We start from the raw sequence: 20460 nt of genomic DNA on the forward strand, positions 1-20460 counted from the left end.
TTTGAGGTCCTTGGTGTAGATATCTATCCAGCTTTGCCGTGCTGGTAACTAGGTAGAGATACTGAGTTATCAGCTCAGCCAATCTGCCCCCTGCCAGGCCAGGACAGAATCTGCGATAGAAGATGCATTAAGAAGCACTTCAGCCAAGCAAGTACTTAACTTTAAGCACATGATTGGAACTCTTTTTCATCTAGAGGATTTGAGCATGAATTTAAGTGCTTTGCAGCATCAGAGCAAGGGAATCTCATGCCTGCAACGTACTTTCAAGTGCTAATACTAGATCAAGGACACCGGTATTGAGTTGATGATGCTGTCCTTCATCTCTGCCATCAGGGCCACCTCCTAAGTTCCTGAGTCAGTCATCTTCTCTGGCCTAGAAAACATCCAGCCCTCCCTGGCTTTTCAAAAACTGGAAGATGGCATTGCATATTATTTGCCTGCTTTATTTATAAAGCCCCCATCTGCCTCACCCTCTCTGCGATGCTCTGGAAGGTGGCATACGAGCAATTAAAACAAAATTGCACTGATGAATAAAGAACAATTAAGCCATCAGGCTGCGAAGCCAAATGTCACCATGATGGCGGAAGTGCCTTTTGAGATATTTGGCTTTGGGAGGGGGGATGGGGAGAGGAGGAGATGGCAGAGGAGAGTGCATTGCATTGGGAGAGATGAACTCCTGCTCTGAGCAGCCAGTGCAAGGAGTGACAGCAGGCTGCCCAAGCTTATCCAGGGCTGGGCTCCTTGGAAGAATAAGATTGCCAAGAACAGATCTCGAGAGGGCTCCTTTTAAGAGAGGCAGAGAAGGGGAAACACAAGTCTGCTGCCACTTTTTTAAAGCAGTGGAGCCTCCCAGGGGTGGGTGGGTGTTGGTCTGGCAACATTAAGGAAGCAGACCCTTATGTGAAAATGCAGTGTCAAGAAAGCATTCACAAACAGTAGGTTTTGATTTGGCAACTCTGCTTGATCCCTAGATTGGAATATAATGGGGCTTAATCTCAATATCTGAAGCAGGCTGAAGGTTGCCAAGTGCAAAAAGAAGAAGAAGCTAGGGCTCCTCTAACCTGAATAGGTGTTGTAGGACCAGAATTTCAGCACGTGTGGCTTATTGTGCAAAAATGAGAGAGGCTGCACCTGCTAAAATTTCTGCTTCTGCACAGCTCATAAAGGCAGTGGAACCCTGTTGTCCTTGACAGTTGGTCACCCTGTTTGGAACAGCTGCTGGTGTAGTGTGGTGTAGTGGTTAAGAGCGGTAGTCACGTAATCTGGGAAACCGGGTTCGTGTCTCCGCTCCTCCACATGCAGCTGCTGGGTGACCTTGGGCCAGTCACACTTCTTTGAAGTCTCTCAGCCCCACTCACCTCACAGAGTGTTTGTTGTGGGGGAGGAAGGGAAAGGAGAATGTTAGCCGCTTTGAGACTCCTGAAGGGGAGTGAAAGGCGGGATATCAAATCCAAACTCTTCTTCTTCTTCTTCTTCCTTCCTCCAGTGCTTTTCCTTGTCTCTGCTGGCGTCATCAAACCCAGAACATCTCTTATGGTAGATAAAAGGTGTGGAGTGCATGCATGAAGCCCTGATTTAGCCATTATACCAGGAGGCAGTGAGAGATTTTACTTTCTTGGGCTACATGATCACTGCAGATGGTGACAGCAGTCATGAAATTAAAAGACGCCTGCTTCTTGGGAGAAAAGCAATGACAAACCTAGACAGCATCCTAAAAAGCAGAGACATCACCTTGCCGACAAAGGTCCGTATAGTTAAAGCTATGGTTTTCCCCGTAGCGATGTATGGAAGCGAGAGCTGGACCATAAAGAAGGCTGATCGCCGAAGAATTGATGCTTTTGAATCAGCCCTGAGCGCTCACTGGAAGGACAGATCCTGAAGCTGAGACTCCAATACTTTGGCTGCCTCATGATAAGAGAAGGCTCCCTGGAAAAGATCCTGATGATGGGAAAGATTGAGGGCACAAGGAGAAGGGGACGACAGAGAACGAGATGGTTAGACAGTGTTCTCGAAGCTACCAACATGAGTTTGACCAAGCTGCGGGAGGCAGTGGAAGACAGGAGTGCCTGGCGTGCTCTGGTCCATGGGGTCACGAAGAGTCGGACATGACTAAACGACTAAACAACAACACAACAGCCAGACAGGTGCTGTGACTAATTGCTGCTATCGTCTTTGGACCTAGCAAGCAGGATCAATGCAGAAGGCATAATCAAACAGCCCTGCAGTGCCTCTTTCTACGGGAATCTATTCCACTTCCACCACCCACATTGTGAAACCAGCCACAGAGGAAGCTTGTGCATGGACAAGCTTCCCATAGGCTCCTTTCAGAGTGCCCTCACCAGCATGTAACCAAACAATGGTTTAGCAGGAATGAGCACACCTGCCAGTCCACAGTGAGAAAGCTGCTTTTCTCTTCTCCCCCTGTGGCTGCTGCCAGGCTACTGGGCTACAAACCATGAGTGGTGAGCCAAGAACTGTTCTTGGTTATGGCTCACGGTTTGTTTGGAGTGAGACAAACCATGAGCCCGAGTTCGGATGTTAACACTTCACCAAAACAATGTGGTGGCAGCAGGGGAGAGGAAGAGCAAAGCAGCCATGATGTTTTTTGCTGAGCACTGTGCACTTGTTCGTTCACACCATGCCATAGTGTTACATGCAAACCAGGTCACTGAGAGACCAAAGCTTGTCCAAAGCTGTTTGTTCCATTGCTTGAGCTCCTTTTGCATTCTGGAAAGGGATCTTGGTGAGTTAGTAGCATCAATAGAGGTGCAAGCAGGACTTGTTTCTCCCTTTTTGGACCGTACCTTACAGCAAGCTGGATTTTGTATTCCAGACTTTGCAGTCCTTCCTGAGCTGCATGGCAGGATTTGGGCCTTTGTTTGCTTTATATTTGGAATTTGGGGTTTTTTTTAATAAAAAATAAAAATGCAAGGGCCATGAGTTTGTGTGCTTCCCCCACCCTTTTTGGGTAATGATTTTCTTTGTCTGTGACAGAATGATGGATTAGAGCACAAACCAAAAATATAGTGGACATTTATAAGTGTTTTCACCAGCCGATTAGATTTTATTTTCAGTTCCCTAGCATGTTACTATAGTAGAAGATGCATAAAGATTATGAGAAAGAAAAGGAGTGTTGTAGCAGTAATACTATGAAGGGTTTGTTGTTGCTGTTTTTGAATACATTCAGATTATTTCTTTTATTAAGAAACGGTTACCATCCTAAGCCTCCTTCACTTTTCAGATTGCAGGTGGGCTATTACTGACAAATAACTGTGACACGGACAGAAGCCTCCCTACTGTGTCTCTGAGTCATAGACGGTTATGACAAGATACAGGTAGCCAACTTTAAGAAAGGAGAAGGAAGTACCCCTACCCTAGTTGCAGGAGTGCCAGCTTGGCCCCACAACTGTGATTGCCCAGGGCCATGGGTGCATGCATGGCCCTGGCACCAAAATTTGTAGGTGCCCGGCCTCTTCATGGGGAATTTGGTGGGTGGTCAGTCACCCAGGGAGTTGGCACCTATGCCTAGTGGTCCTCTGGCCTGTGAGGTATATCATCTGAACAACCAAGGCTGAAGTGCTCTACTCTCACTGACCCGGGTGTTTAAGTGGGACTACAAAGGGGCTTCTTCCTTCAGAGTGCTAGGCATGTACAGGATCACGCTGTAATTCTGGCAATGGGTGGACAGTCTGATTCTGCCTCTGACTGGGATGCGGATTCTGCCTCAGAAGCACTTGATGCTGCCTGACTTCTCAGTGGATCAAATGCTTCTAGGCTGGCGGAGGAAATACCTTGATCCCCTTCAGGATAAACACACGAGATAATTACTGTACTGAATATTATGGGAGTCAGGGACCAAAACATGTGATATGTACAGACCCAGAAGTGCCTTGTTAAGAGTAGGTGGTTCCCACGTTTCAACTTCTTTCAGAAGACAGCTCTCTGAAAGCTGCTTTCCCCCATTACAAAGAGATCAAATGCCTCCCACTCTGTCATCCTCAACTCTTATTCCCCCAAGGCACCCTTGCTCTCAATATTATCCCTGGGTAGAGCTTTTGAGTGGCACAAGGGAATAAGCTATTTCCCAATGAAATGACACTTCCACATGGTTTAATTTGCAGCCAAGCCTGTTGATCTGCCCTGCTCAGTGTTTATTAGCATTTCAGAAAGCTGGCTGCGCTGCTACAATCTACTATTTTTATTTTATGTATTTATTTATTTTTTGTTTCTTAGGAAACTTTGTTCCAGTTTTATCATCTGCATCCTGCTATGCACAAAATCAGGTTGCCAACAAGATTTCAAAATCAGAATTGTCCAGTTGGAAGGGACCCCAAGGGTCATCTAGTCCAGCCCCTTCAGTGCAGGAATTTGAACTGGATCATACATGACTGCTAGCCATCCAACCTCTGTCTAAACACCTCCAAGGAAGGAGCGTGCCCCGCCTCCCAAGGGAGTCTGCTCCACTGTTGAGCAGCTGTTACTGTCTGCAAGTTCCACTGTGGCAGCACAACCACCAAATTTGGGTCGGAAGTGCCATGCTTTCATAAGTTTAGAGAACCTGCTCTTTCCATTTGCAGTTGATGGGGCTGTGAGTGGTACTGATTTGTGGCCTTTGGGTGACATCACAAGACTACCCTTCCAGGTTTTCAACTTTTAAAAGCTATTAGTTGTGTCCTTAAAACAAAACTACAGTGAGGAACAAGACTTTAAGTTGAATTAACATTCATGTTGATCTTTAAAAAAAAAAAAATCCACACTGCTTGCCCATTGCATAATAACACAGAGGGGGAGGGCAAGACAGATGACTGAATTCAGTGCACTGGCCAGTACATCTGTTAAATGCCTTGTGAGGTGTGCATACGTGAGGGGGTGTCATTCAGGTTTGATTTCCTTAGACAAAATATGCAACAACTCCTGTTCATACCCTGAATGGTGCATATTGGGTTCCTTGATTTGGATGAATGAATTCAGCCCATATGCTTGCTTTATTTACCACAGTATCTGAATATTTATAGTACTGCGAGAATGGCATAAAGTGACAAAAGTGAAAAGTGAAACAAGGTAGCAGGAGTGCACATGTCGGTAAGATGACGGGAGCCTGTGAGTGATGGGCAGGCACAGAAATGCCTCTTTAGAAGGCGTCTGCCAAAAGTGCCGTCTTTCCTCCAGCCACATAAAGGAGAGGGTAATTTTAAACTCTGTTCAGTGCACGGAAGAAATGTAAGGATTCAAGACATTGTCTTGAATATACTTCCAGAGCTGTTTTACTTATTTCATAACATTTATATACCATGTGATTGTAAAGGAAAACCTCAAAGCAGTTTACAAAAAGAGGGTAGGTTTGTGTCCATCCATTCTGCTGACAGATCAGCTCCATTGGCTCCTGCCTCCTTCAACTGTCATCTATTAGCACCCAAAACAACAAGCTGCAGAGCAAAGGCAGGGAAGAGAAGCAGGGCTGAAGACTGACTCCTTTTGTTTTTCCTCTCCCTGAACTCTCCATTCCAGCTGATTATTGATAGTTTCAAGAACCAGGTTTCTGACTTTGCTTGTTTTCCTCTTCCCTCCTCTTCCCTTTTCCCTTCATTGCTGTGTTTTTAGGTTGGAAATTGTGGGCAGCAGCTGCCTTATTTATTTTTCTGTTTTGTTTTTATTGATCTTATGTCAACCACTCTGGGAGACTTTTCAGCTGAAGAACAGGGTAAAAATGCTTTAAATAAATACATAATAAATTTCAGCCTCTGAGATCTCTTCCCTCTGCATTTCTATTTCTGTCACTTTTATTATTCACTTCCCCCTTGTCACCTAACCAAGGGAGCACTCCTGTAGCATCCGCAGAGGAAGAAAATGTTATAGATGTACTCTGCGAAGAACGAAGCAGCCTTAACCTTCTCCTCTGATTTATCATGCAAACATCCTTGCACATTTAAATCTTTGGGCTGCCACTTCTGTTTGGAGCTCCTCCACGCTTACACAAGCTCTGACACACTGTTGTGTTTGACAGAGAAAGGAAGTGGGAAGCAAGAGGGACAGGAAAACGAGGAGTGTTTATGCCTGGCATAAACAAACAAGCAAGTCTAACCCGCCTGTCCCCCCACCCACCCCCCACTAACAATAATTTAATGTAGTTCATTTCAGGAGGACTTATCCTGAGGAAATATGTTTATGATTGCAGCATGGCAAAGCACAGAAAGCCATTTGGGCAGGATTAGAGTGCAGTGCTGACGTATTTTACACACCGTAGTAACACGTTCCTGCACTTCCAGAAATAAAATCCATCTTATGCTAGATAAGTGGGTGCATGTGTGCATGCATGTGTGTGCAAGATTCTGGATGTCGTCATGCAATCTGTAGTAAAGATAATGTCCCAAATTCCCCTCCACTGCCCAGAGCTGCCCAGCACCCTTCCTTCCTTCCTTCCTTCCTTCCTTCCTTCCTTCCTTCCTTCCTTCCTTCCTTCCTTCCTTTTTAGCTGACGGTATCCCCGCGCTGTCTACTGGTATTTTGACTCGTGGGAGAATCAGTTCCTCTCAGCATCACATTTCCCTGTGCCCTTTTGCAGGCAGAGCCCACAACGTGTCACACGTGGCCGCGAGCTTTCCTTGCCAGGCCCTGCAATCTGCTCCAGCTGTGCCCTCATTTATCCCATGACGACACTGTGACAGCAAGTCCTGCCCTTGTGACCACCAGGATTGATTATTGTAATACCCTCTGAGCCGGCTGTCCAGACCAGCAGCCCCTCTTGCTCTCTCTGCCAAAGCTGCTTGTTCAGAAGACAACGGCATCATGGGCAGCCCTGATCCTGTTATCTCACCTCCCCACATGCCCCTCCTTCCCCAGGAGCGATTGGCAATGCTGCTGAGAGCGCGGCATGTGGCAAACTGGACGTTGCCCTGTCGCACCATTAAGCCCTTTGTGGTGTTGGCTCTGGGATTTTAAAGGTCTTCTGTCCTGTTTTACTACAGCATGCCCCGGGCTCCATGACTCAGGTGTGCACCTGTGCATTATGTGTGTGTTTTCTTTTAAGGTGGGGGGAACATAAAAGTGGTTTGGATTCCTGCAGCTATGGATGCTAGTACCGATTAAAGAAGATGTCACAGGCTAGGCTATAGAAAAGGTAGAGTGGTACCATGGTAGAGTATCTGCTTTCCAGGCAGATGTTCCCAGGGTCAGTCCCTAGCATCTCCAGTGACAGGAACAAGCCAGCAGGAAATCAACCAATCAAGTTGGAGTTAACTATTTATTACCAAAACCAGGATCTGCACAGGAGTGCCAGGCCTAATTTGCATAGCAACACATCTCTGGCAGGTCTTGCCCCCATGAAGCAGTTGCTGAGACTGAAGGTCCCTGGCTCCCCACAGCTGCCTAAGTCCCATCCTCTCCAGGGTTTTCCCCAAGCAATCTGTGCCTGCGTGAAGCTGACTTCTCCTCTGCCTCTTTATGCCTCTTCTAGGCCTGGGAGTCCAGAGAGGAGGAGAGCTTGTCGCAGTGGGAGAGGGAGACACTTGTGCCTCTTCAACAGCCGGACTCATCTCTGCCTCTTGGCCTCCCTCCTTTCCTGCTTCAGCTTCTGCCTCTGATTTCTGGACTTCTCTCTGTCACAGACTCTTCCAGCTCACTAAGCCCTGTTACCTCTTCAGCTTTTGACACTTCCTCCGTTTTCTCCTTCTGGCCACTCATCGTTGCCCCACTACCACTCCCCTGGCTCTTAGCCTTCTTCCCCTGGAGGTTCCCCAGCTGGTTCCTCCCACCATTCCTCTGTACCCAAGCAGTCTGTGACGTCCAGGTTTGCTGTTTTAAATTCTGTCTAGGAAATACCAGAAATATTACATTTTATTCTCTCATCTTAACAAAAACTTGTCTTTGACTACTCAGAAGGTAAGCAAACTAATTTAGGGAAATGATGTGTGTGTGTGTGTGTGTGTGTGTGTGTGTGTGTGTGTGTGTGTGATCTCTCTCTCTCTCTCTCTCTCACACACACACACACACACACACACGTTCATACCAAAGAGATGTGGCTGGAGGACTGCTTAACAGAAAAGGAAAATACGAATGTACAGCCATGTTAGCCAACATGTAACTTGTAGCTTTGTGTATTTGTAGCATTTGAATTTGGCAACCAAATTCAAGGGTGCATGCAGTCCTGGGCAACTTGCCCTACCCTGCTAGGACCCAAAGAGCCAGGAACCTGAAGGAGACTGAAGACCTGTTCCTCCTGAGAAGGAATGCCAATGCCAATCAACAAACTGCTTTTGCAATGGGGGGGGGGGGTGTCAAAAGCAGCTTGTGACCTGGTCATGGGGGTTAGCTACCCAAAGAAACAAAAGCCCCAGGCTAGGGCAATCCTTTTATTTGAGCCTTAAAAGTTATTTGGACCCCGGGTGCTCATGGTTTGAACAAAGGATCTTCTTGAACAAGGTATAAAATGCTTGCAAACATTTCCAGTGCAATTTTGGGGAGGGGGGCAGTGTAAGAAAGCCCTCTAAATGTTTGTTTTTTAAGCTGTTTCCCATTTGTATTCCAGGGAAGCAATGAGCTATAATCTGACTTGGTTGGCACTGCTAATGCACCAGAGTATTTTGCTGTATTAAATTCAGTCTAGGGTGTCTGAAATACTACATTTTATCCTCTCACCTTTTCTTGTCTGTAGCCTAGCAAGTTCTGAAGCGGTACACTTCGGTCTGAGCTTTACCATTTTAGGTGGGGTTCATTCTGTTCTGTTAACAACAACAACAACATCCTCCATATAGAAAACTTGATACCAGTGAGAAGAGTTCTTGTCTAGCTTGTTTTCCTGACATGCTACTTTTCCATGTGCAGGAATTTTTTGTCCAGAGCAGCATTCACTAAGGGTAGTCCCTGCTTGTAGCCTGAAGTGGCATAGACCAAGCACAGATTTACTGCTCTAGTGTAAACTCCTCTGCTGCCTTCCCACTTTTAGCCCCCAAGATATTTCCCCTTTATTCCATTATTTGGCTTCTGTGTTTTATGGCTGCAGCTGGGCAGCTTTTGAGCAATTATTCCAGAGGCTGGTTTAATTGGGTGCTATTTGTGTTTGTGTTTTCTTCTCAGGTTTGGACGTCTTGGTGCCTGCAATGGATGCTGACGCAGATGGAATTAATGTTTCAGTGGAAGTGGAGCCAGGACGGACATGGAACCTAAGCATCCCTAGGTGAGGCAGAAGAATGACATGTTGAAGTCTGTTTGCAGCACACTGTAGCTATTACTATTATTATTAAGAGTGTGCTTGATTTTGGTGGGGATAATTCCATCAACCCTGGAAGCCTGGTATTCCCTTGACAGTATTTCAGTGTCTGTTTCTGTAAGTTAATTGTCCAGGCTAATTTCATTTTACTGTAATTCATGGACTGTGGCATTGGTTGGGATAACAACAAGCACTGCCCAGGCTCTCTCAAGCGCAGCAGAGGAATTGGCTGGATGGTCAGAAGTGCTTAGTGAGCCTCCCCACCCCCAGCTGAGGAAGTTTGCAACTTGGGGGAAAAAGGAGGTGGTCAGATCTGAGCTCATGGCCACTTCAGGTTTTGTAGCACTGCATATTTACAGGCAACTTTCAAATCTTTAACTTTTAAATATGGGGTGCCTTGGTGCATGAAACAGCAGGGAAGCTCTAGGTGTTTTGCCACCATGTGTGGGTGGGTGCCAGTGTCATATTCCCATCTGGATATTCCTTAAGTATAGCTCCTTCCCTAGTGTTAGGGATTAGCCATTATATTGTGCAAGTTAGGAAGCATCATGCCAGAAGCAGCTCTAAATTGTTTTCAGCTGTGCACTTGTTTCAGTCGATACAAAAAGACCAGGAATAATAGTAGTCGTAGAAATAAATAACTAAACAAACAAACAAATAGTGTGACATGGATGCAAAGGTTCTGCCCGTCCTCTTGCACACAGAAAATTCTCACTTGAATGATTTAAAGCAGGGACGGCCAACTTCCCAGAGACTGCGATCTACCCACACAATTAAAAACTGGCAGTGTTCTACCCCTTTTGGGGGGGGGGGTTCAGGTCAAAGTTGTTAAGCTTTTTTAGGGATGAACGTCCCGTTTTGGGGGGGTTCAGGACCTGTTGGACATCCCCGATTTAAAGTATCACCTAGTGGCTCAGAAGCAAATTGCTGCTGCGTTCTAAAAAGTACCTGACAGAGGCAGCAGATCTGCCTCCTACCCCTGTTGGCCTCCTCCTCTGCTGTCATCTGTCATACCCACTCTTCTGTGCAGGGTGCCATTTTGAAAATCTTTGTGGAATAAGAAGTTACTCACTTTGGCTATGGGGGGGGGCACACCTAAATTGCGGGTCTCCAGAGATGTGGAGGACCCAGAATACTTCTATATCATCTGGTAGGATTTTATTTCTTATGTTTCAAACTTAGATGCCCAGTGTTTACCCACTGTCCATGCCAGCTTAGAAAATATGGATGTCTTGCTTTATATGGGTGTCTTGCTTTTTCCGTATTGGGTGCGACATAATAACAACACTTTGGAGATCCTGAGCCTCAAGGAGGTTCAATTGGTCTCAACTAGGGCCAGGGCCTTTTCAGTACTGGCCCTGAATTGATGGAACGCTCTGTCGCAAGAGACCAGGGCCCTGCGGGATTTGACATCTTTCCACAGGGCCTGCAAGATGGAGCTGTGCCGCCTGGCCTTTGGCTTGGACTCACTCTGACCCCTTATGTGGGATTTGGTATATAAATTTTCCCTTGGCTTTTTTGCTGGCTCGTGTAGGACCAGCATGGACAGCTGGCTCGGGTGAATATCTGATGTTTCCTCCCTTTATGGTCTTGATTGATGAGCTACTACTAAAATGAGGCTGCATTTTAAGCTGCATTTTAATTGTTTTTTCTTCTTTTTTTATTGCGTTTTATTGTAATTTATATTCGGTGTTAGCCGCCCTGAGCCTGGCCTTGGCCAGGGAGGGCTGGGTATAAATGAAATATTATTGTTATTATTATTAAATAATAATAATAAATAATAATAATAATAATAATAATAATAATAATAATATGCCTTGCTATGGCACCTAGGTATTGTGAGTTATGGTCATTGTGCTTCATTAAAACATAAAAAGAGGGAGGGGGAGTTCTCCCCCCAAACCAAACCTGAAATGACTCTCCTTCAGCAGAAAGAAAAGCAGTTCAGCTCTTCAGCCTTAATGAACTTCATTGCACCCTCCATGGCACTTTGTCCCAGGTATTTAGCAGGCGTTGTGCACTCCAGTTTGGAAAGGAGGCAACTCTGAGAGTGAAGTCAAATGAAGGCAAGTGCATTAGTCACACCAACCCCTAGCTATCTTGTGGTGTTAAGTGAAAAATTAGCAGTTAGGTGATGGCTCCTCAGGAGGCCTTTGATCCTACTGTGACTGTAATGAGACAAAGTGAATGAATCTCAAAAAAACGAGCCTTGTAGAAATGAACAGGCAAAATATCAAAGGTCTTTTCTCTCTCTCTCTCCTTAAAACAGACTGAAGCTAAATTAAATGCATTTCCTCCGGTTTCTGTTAAAACAGCTCAACTTTCATGCTGTCAAGTTTGCTGAGGGCAGGGAAGGCTAGGCAGGGGCATTGCTGAGCTCTGATATTTTCCAAATATTAGGCTAGTAGCCCATTTTCAAAAGAAATTGAACTTTTTTTAAAAAAATATGTATATATATTTCATTATCTACAGAAGTGATTATCATCTCATGTAGCCTCAAGGTGAATATTGTAAGACTCATAGGAAGCTGGTGGGGTTTCTTTGCTTATGAATATATAATTGACAAGCTCTGGTCGAGACCTGACTTGCCCATTGCTTGTGCATGTTTGCGCTGCTTCTCCTGTTCTCCTGACAGTATATCAATATATTGTCCAAAACAAGTTTCAAGTCCATATCATGATTTCAGTTTCATATTTTTTGACCTGGCAAGATATTGCAAATCATGATGTGTGTGTGGGCACGTGTGCTGTGCAAAAATCACATGGGGGGGGGGAAACTGTGAAGCTGGGCAATGCCTCTACATTGCTTCATCCTTATATCAAACATTGTGATATATCACCAGCTAAACACTGTATTATACTGATAATCATGGAGTTGATAACCAGCACCATCCTTATTTCAGACATTGTGATATATCAATATATCACGATGTTTATTTGGTGATATATTGCAGTGTTGAAAGCCCGATGTTGCTCAGCCCTACTATCTCCAAGATCTGCATGTCATATTTTCCTATGGAAAATGGCCAATTTATGAGATCTATCCATGACAGTAGAATCCCAGGGGGTTGCAAACAAACTATCTCTAAATGAGAAGCAGGATGCTACAGGCATCGTTTCTGATGGTCCCCACTTGATCAAAGGAACTGCTCAGAAGGGAACATGCTGCCTTTTCCTTGACTATGATGCTTTTAATAGTTGGCTTTATGGTTTGCAAAGCTTGCTGCAAGCAGAAGTCAAAACAATGCTATAAACCAGTCCCTGTGCACCTATCATTTGGGGTTGGGGAGGCACACGAAAGCCTGAATTACACAACTGGCAGTGTAGGCTGACTAGATGGCTGTCTGAGCCTCGTTGTTATCAGTTGCCTGAAAAAGGACCAGAGTAAACTTGGATTCAGTAATCAGCACTTCAGGTACTTGAAGCTTTATAGTTGGCTAGGATAGGGACTACAAGGCATATCTTTGAGCCGGCTCAATGTAATGTTATATTTTGATCCTCAGCTCTTGAGTGCACCCGCAGGACCTTGCCTGGGAAGGGAACTCACTACAATTCAAGACAACATGGAGCAGACATAGGCAATAGGTTTACAAATTGCCCGAATTACATACGGAATGTATAACTTGAGAGCACTTCCAACAGGCATGAAAGGCTACCCAGGGCAGGCTGGCCAGTCTTCATTTAATGGATCTGGGAGACCAGGTTATTGTGCAGAACTGAAAACCTAACTATTGATAACCCCACCCAACAAATTTAAATTCACTCACAGTCCTGCATACTTTCACGGATGCTAGTCCCAATTAAGTTGTGTCACTCATTTTCAAGGATTATTAGCATGAGGTTCAGAATTTTTGAACAGGAAAAGCAGTAGCTAAGGGCAGAGCATCTGCTTGGCATGCAGAAGGAGCCACGTTAAGTCCCCAAGTAGGGAGAAGGACACTTCTTGTCTGAAACCCTAGACAGTTGCTGCCAAGCAGTGCAGACCAGTGGTTCCCAATTAGCTAATGACTGAGGACCCCCTACTTTTGAAAATTTAATAATTATATTGTAGTTGCCTCTGCAAAGCAATTTTTTGAACAAAATTTGGGGTAGCCCCTAATAAGCAAAGGATTTTAGGTATACTAAAAAAACCCAGACCATAAAATTTGTGATATTACCATGCAAAAATGACAAAAAATAGTTGGGGGGAGGCAAGGGACGGGGCGCAGACCCCCAGGGGGAACCACTGGTGTAGACAATAAGGAACTGACTCTGTATAAGGAAGCTTCCTGTGTTCTATGAGTGACCTTGGGGTCCCTTTCTCTAATTGTAAGTTGGACCAAAAAGATTTCAAAAACTCTGTGAAGATGGATAAGAGCTCTAAGTAATGCTGTCTAGTCTCATTCTAATCACAAGATTTGCCAAGTCCCAGTTGTAATGTCTGTTTAAAGTGGTATGCTACTGCTTTTAATTCATAGTGCAGATGAGGCCTTGGTGCAGTGATTTGCTAAAGGTGTGTTTTAGGACCTAGGTTAAAAACAGTGGCAGGTTAGTCCCAGTCTAATGTGAATTAAGCAGCGATGGCAAGGAGAGGAGAGTTTGGTGCATGCCCCCACACTCATCTACTGTTGCCGCCTTATCTAGCCAAGGATCCTAGCCAAGGATCCTCTGCCTTGAACTAAAGGTGGCAAATGCAACCCCGCCCCACCTCACACACCCTTCTTCTCCTGGTGGGGCTTGGGGGGGGGAGAGAGAGAGCTATGAAGGCAACATCCAGGGATGTCTCATGTCCTGGTGCATTTGACTCAAGGGAGGTTGAAGGCGGCAGCCTTTGTCAATGTGGCCAAAAAGAAAGAATGAGAAAGGAAGGGTGTGTGAATACATTTTAAGAAGTGTGTATTTAATAACCTCCATTTGGCATTTTGGGCTCTTTACGAAGATCCAGAAAGTAATGTAAAACACTAAAAATATCATACTATGCCCCCTGTTCAGTCCTCTATACAGTCTCCATTTATATCAGTGCATTATGGGAAAGCAAGATAGTCCTAATCATTTTGTTTATTTGTTTAATAGGAGGCTGTTGGGCATTTCCCACTGTGTCACGGACAGCCATGCTCTGAACGATAAACTGGCACTGAAATGTAGATGGTTGACACTGCAACTGATGCTTCATAAGCTATCCACAGAGGCAGCATGACTGTGAATCACCACCATGAGAGAGTCGTCTTGTACGCGAGTGAGGGCATCTCAGTGCCCAGCAATGGAAGACTTTGGAATCAGTCAATAAAGTGCCTTCAGCTGCTCCCGCTTTGCGTTTTGGTCCATTAGAGGATGGAGAAAGGTCACTTGCTCTTACGTTGATCCGGGGTGGTAGTAGTGAAGAGACAAAGAACTTTCTGCTGATACCAGCTTAACAGGGAGACGCAGAACGCTGGCTTGGAAGGCCTTGTCTCTTGCCCTCCTGGATGAGCTTCTTCTCTGCAGTCTCCAATCAAGCATCAAGAGCCCCAGCATCTTCCCCCTATCAGACTTCAGACTCTAGGCTAGAGATTCGCCTCCACGATCTTCCTGCGTAAGGGCTGTGCATCCTCTGGGTGCTCAGGAAGTCTCTCCGCTCGGTATTGACCATCTGAAGAAACGTTGGGTCCACCCTGCTGCGGTCCCTGTAGTCTCTGTAGGTGCTACCAAAGTACATGGTCCTCTGGCCATCCTGGTGGACCAGGAAGTCCCTGCTGCAAGGCGACCAGGGAGCTCGGCTGAAGCTGTGCTGGGTGGCACTGGACTGTTCGCACAGCTGCGGGGAGCCTGGGTAAAGGCGCCCCCAGTAGATAGGCAGGTTTGTGTACGAGTTCATGTAGGCATACTGCTTGTGCACCACCGTGGAAGAAGCCTTGTGCACGCCTGAGCTGTTGTGTAGGCAGGCCTCCCGGTACGAGGGGAGCCTCGTGGACTGCGAATGCAGCAGCCGCCGGTCCTTCCAAGGTAAGCCGTTGGCCTCCACACATTTCCTATTGCATGTATAACTCGGCCTAAGGGCACCGGGAGGGTAGGAATGCGTTCCAGGCACTGACATTGTTTTTGGAGCCCGGCCAGCTTTGGGGAAGAGGTCTGGCACATCCCCATAGGCTGAGGACTTCCCATGATGTTTCCACAGGCCTAGAGACTGGGGTCTCTCCTGCTCCCAGCCAGACCTCGAGAGATTAGCTCTGTGGCTCGGCTTCTCTCTCCTTAGCTCTATTGAGTCAGATTCTTTGTACAGAAAGGGTCTGCAAGTCCTGTTAGCTTTGGGGAAGGAATTGTGGACACAGGCATGAGGCGGAAAGTGGCTCTCCAACTCCTTTCGCTTCTCGGAAGTGGAAGCCAGCCGCTCCACCTGGGCTGAGCTGTCGTCACCACCTTCTCCGTACACCAGGTGAACGTTCTGGTGGTGGAATTTCTCCTTGGTGTGCCCTCTGGCCAAGGCCAGCTTATGCTTATGCTCAGGTAGAGGAAGCTCCCTAGCAGTTCCTACTGGGGAGTGGGGAGCAGCACTAAGGTGGTTTCCAAGTGGCACGTGGTTTCTGACATGGGTCTGAGGTGTGGGTCTTACCATGTAGTGGGGGGAGCTGTTCACAGTGGAACCGGGGAGCACCTTGTCCTCAGAATAGCTGCCTCGGAACTTCAGCGGATGAAGAATCTGCGGCTGCTCTAGTGTCCCTCTCCAGTTTTCACTGGCTGGCACCAAAGACTGCTGGAGCGGAGAGAGGGATTGTGGGAGAGACCTCCCAAGCCTCTCAGCTGCTGCTGCATCGGAGGCATGAGCTGGCCTGGTAGGCCCACTGGTGTTCTGCACAACAAGCTGAGGAGTCCTTAGGGAGAAGGTGGTTTGGAGGTTTTCGCTCCTGTTTGACCAGTTCTCAATGGTGCGTGTGGCGTTCTCCAGGGAGTTCCCCACACTGGCTGTCGACACCATGTTCTTGGCAGCCTGTAGCATCTTCAGCACGTTGGCTTGAGCAGAGTTAGCAGTGACGTCTGGTTTGTGGACGCGGGCAGGGCTCTCCAGATTCTGGACTCCATTGAAACAGCTGTAAATGCCCTGGAAAGAAAGAGAAGAGGGAAGGCAGTGGCTAAGTAGGCATGTATTGGAAAGGGGATGAGCTGGAGGGTGGAGAGGGCAGGTTGGCTTAATGTTCAAGCTCATGCAGGACAGACATTACAAATACTGAATGACCACATTTTTCTGAGTGAACTGGGAAAATGTTTGAGCAACAAGATACTTGGGTAAGCTAGCTATATTGACAGTCCTACTTACCCTGTTGCAAACCAAGTGCTTCAGCCATTCAAAGGAAATACAGTGGTACCTCAGGTTAAGAACATAATTTGTTCCGGAGGTCCATTCTTAACTTGAAACTGTTCTTAACCTGAAGCACCACTTTAGCTAATGGGGCCTCCTGCTGCTGCCGTGCCACCGGAGCACGATTTCTGTTCTCATCCTGAAGCAAAGTTCTTAACCCGAGGTAGTTTCAGAACTTGGGTGAAAGATCAGGATTCCATTATAAGCTTGGCTGGATCACCAAACAGGGTTGATAAGAAACACATTTCCTCCTTTTCTGCTGACCAAGTCAGGTTGTCCAGGAGGTTGTTCATGTCTGACCCCGCAGGCACTCTAGCATTCACAGATCCAACTCCCTCTCGCTACTTCTGGCATTCCAGTCTCCAATTGCCATGTACTGTTTTCTATGAAATATTGCAGGTTTCCTGTTTCGTTTCTTGGAGGTGAAGTAATTCTGTTAAAATGTATCAAGCTTACACATTTGAGAATCACTGTACTAGATTAATTTTATTTCATATGTTTATCTCCTGCTTTCCATCCCTTAGGTTTAAAGATCCTACACTTTCTGAATCCTCGTTATCTGAACTTCAGCCCGGTACACCTGGAGGAGCGTCTCCACCCCCATCATCCAGCCTGGACACTGAGGTCCAGCTCCGAGGGCCTTCTGGTGTTTCCCTCATTGCGAGAGGTGAGGTTATAGGGAACCGGGCAGAAGGTCTTTTCAGTAGTGGCACCTACCCTGTGAGATACCCCTCCCAGCAGATGTTGTATTGTGTTTTTATTGTTTTTTGTCGGGAGCCAGTCAGATGGGTGGCATATAAATAATGAATTTGAGTAATAATAATAATTTATTATGTCCCATTACTCTTAAGGGCCCTCAAGGTGATGGCATTCGACAAGATTAAATACCGTATATACTTGGGTATAAGCCAACCCGAATATAAGCCGAGGCACCTAATTTTAGCAGAAAAAACTGGGAAAACTTATTGACTCAAGTATAAGCTGGTTCACCACACCACAAACCTGGTGGTGGCGGCAGAGGAAGGAGCAGCCCAAAAGACTGCTTTCGGGCCGCTCATCCCTCTGCCGCTCGCAGGAGCAGGCATAGGAGCCACGGTTGGGAGAGGCGCAGCACAGGGCAGCACCTCTTCCAACCGCGGCTCCTGTGCCTGCCCTTGCGAGAGACGGGCAGCAGCGGCGGTGGGACCAGCGGTGAGAAAGGGCTCCTTTCTCACTCGAGTATAAGCCGAGGGGGGCTCTTTCAGCATAAAAAATGTGCTGAAAAAGTCAGCTTATACTCAAGTATATACAGTAACTAACATTTTAAAGTTAAGAACAGATTGAGGACAGAGATGACAATAAAAGGCCCTGTAATGAGAAAGAGGCCTATTCTGATACTAGATATCAATCCAGATTATGTAGAAACAAATCTCTCTCTTGCTTCTGTTCAACATTAAATAGTTTCAAACACCTATTACTTTGATCAGGTGAGGCACTGGCAGGAAACAGTTAAGGCATTTTATGTTGGAGCAGACAGTGCAGCCTCGAAATGTAAATGCAGTAGAACCAGGAACAGGCAAATCAATTTCCTGGTCTTTTCTCCAGTAAATTTCTAATTGGGAAAAGATTGGTTTTTGATTGGTTTAATTTCAAATACATTTCACACAAATTAAGCAGCAGTGATGCAGTCCTCTACAAATTGCTTCACGAACCTGTCACAGAAAGCCTTGCTCTGTCTTACCAGTACTAGGGAAGTGGGTCATGACTGGGCTACAAATACTGATAAGGCGGCTCCTTCAGTGTACATGAGGAGCAGCACACTTGTTGCTTTATCCGCAGGCAGGTTGACTACGGAAGGCTTTCTTGAGCCTGCCCTGTCCACATGTTGCATTTTTGACCTGAAAGAATTGTGGCTGCCTAAGAGCTGCTCAGAAGGAGCAGGGTCAGGCAGCTGTGGGCAGCGTTGTTCATTATCCAAATATGAGTTCCTAGCAGAAGGTTGTGCCTGGTTGGAGCACTCTTTGTTAACAAGGCCCAGGTGGCCCTAAAGAAAAACAGTGCAGGGCAGAGGTGGCTTCTGTTTTTACATTCTGCCTCCTTTGTTAGCTGTAGCCACCATGGGTATCATTACTGCTAAAACTGGTTGATATCATTCCTCCAGAACCATGTATGGAAAAACTAATTTCCATAAAATACATTTTCAAATTTAAAATTTCAGGTTCGCATGAGGAGGACTGGAAGCTGTCCATGGAACCTGTATGTGTGGAGAATGTGTTCAGCTTATCTTTTGGTTGCTATTTTGTTAATGTTGTTAACATTGTTTTATGGATTATAAATGCTGTATTGGTTTGTTAATCATATAATGTGACTGGCTTGAATTGTGATGTTTAGCTTATTAGTTGTTGATTTGTAAATTTTATAGATTGCAAATGTTCTACGGATGATTTGTTAATTATTCTATGAGATTTATTTTGTATTTGTGATGATCTGTAATGTTAGTGTTATTTTTTTGTTTGTAAGCTGCTTTGGGATTTGTTTGAATGAAAAGCAGCAAAGAAATATAATAAATAAAAACTAATTCATTTAAGCCACCTGCATACCCCTTGTTTTGAAAGTGAGTAATAGATTGTTTTTAACCATTCCTGGTATGAATGTGGGGACAGATCAGGAATCAGACAAAGTGAAACTGAATTATTGGCTTATTCCACCTCCCAACTACAGGAGAGGAGAGGGGAATGCTTGAGCTATCACTTTGCACTGGTTCCTTCTTTTGTGCTTATGCATGCAGGGCAACACTGTGGTTTAAGCCCTCTGTTCAAATATGACCAGCGGCTTGGAAGAATAAACTGTCTATGTGTCACATTAGGAATAATCTCAAAGGGGACATAGAAGGGGTATGTACATATCTACATGGCATCCTTACCCTGCTTATAGCCAGAAGGAAATCCAGCTTGTGAGACTTGGGTACAGAATGTCTCAGCTTCCAATAGACCAGGTGTTCCCAGGCAAAGACGAGCAGGCTCAGCCCCATAGCCACCAGCAGCATGTAGAAGACGCCTGCCATGTTGTCAATGTCCAGCTTGCTGCTCATCACCTCGTTCTTCTCATTTTGGCAGATCCCTGACAACCACACAGTCTCTAGCTTCTGTGTTTCACCTGGGAAACAAATAACAAGAAGGGAAGACAGTCAAATCCTAGCAAAGGGCTCTCCTCTGATTGACATCACAGATACCTGAACCTGAAGAAATTTAGATTATTTTTGGCTTGTAGTATTCATTGTCCACCTCAGTCAAGATACCCATGGCTATTCAAGTAAAATTTCCTGTGTTCCCATGATCTTCCATAGGACTAAGCATTTCTGGAGGTCTATACCATGGAAAAACCTTTCCCCAGACAACAGAGCTTAAATTTAAGATTACCAGCTTCATGGGCTTTATAGTATAATCCTAGAACTGTAGAGTTGGAAGGGACCACATGGGTCACCCCATTATATAAAGCTCCTGTGTACAAGTGCAGAGTGCATTTCCTTAATCAGGCCAGAAGGTATGGTCTCCACCCAGGCCAGAGTCCTGGGAGCAGCTGTCCACATGTGGGATGTTCACCCCGTGCTCCTCACTGTCGCCCCACCACTGAACACCTCTCTGCTTTAAAACACAAGAAGCAGTGTTCAGAGAAGAGACAACAAGTCAAGACTGTGTGACAGGAACTCATTAAAGGGACTCTCTGATGTGTGCTTTCACCTTATTTGCTTTTGTTCATATAACAGCATATTTGTCATTGATCATACGTATAAGTGTACAGACCTTCCCTTTCCCTCTCCTTTTCTCATAGCCTGTCTCCTTTTCTGGCTCTCTGATCCCCCATTATGTTCGACATTTCCTTAAAACACTTCCATCTGAACTCCCCCAACCCTGCACACATTTTTTTTAAAAACAAAACATTTTTTGCACACAGATCACTTGTTA

The 20460-nt window shown here is 45.7% G+C and overlaps 1 protein-coding gene and 1 long non-coding RNA gene across 4 annotated transcripts in view; one reads left to right on the plus strand and one right to left on the minus strand.

Annotated features, from left to right (window-relative positions):
* Nucleotides 1-14062: 14062 nt before the first annotated feature.
* Nucleotides 14063-20460, minus strand: part of GRIN2C (glutamate ionotropic receptor NMDA type subunit 2C) — a 93441-nt gene continuing 87043 nt past the window's right edge. For all 3 annotated transcript variants that reach the window (XM_080993600.1, XM_080993598.1, XM_080993599.1), the window contains exons 12-13: nt 19419-19651; nt 14063-16258 (exon numbers count right to left, since the gene is read on the minus strand). In XM_080993600.1, the coding sequence (XP_080849726.1) occupies nt 14708-16258; nt 19419-19651 (1784 nt within the window). In that variant the 3' untranslated portion in view covers nt 14063-14707. The remainder of the gene's footprint in view (nt 16259-19418; nt 19652-20460) is intronic.
* LOC308470687 lies at nt 15029-19082 on the plus strand. The gene is made up of 3 exons (XR_013982556.1): nt 15029-15165; nt 17041-17183; nt 18714-19082. It is a non-coding gene; the product is annotated as an uncharacterized lncRNA (long non-coding RNA).

This window comes from Podarcis pityusensis (genome assembly GCF_964106645.2).
Source record: "Podarcis pityusensis genome assembly, chromosome: 2".
NCBI classification, from domain to species: Eukaryota; Metazoa; Chordata; class Lepidosauria; order Squamata; family Lacertidae; genus Podarcis; species Podarcis pityusensis.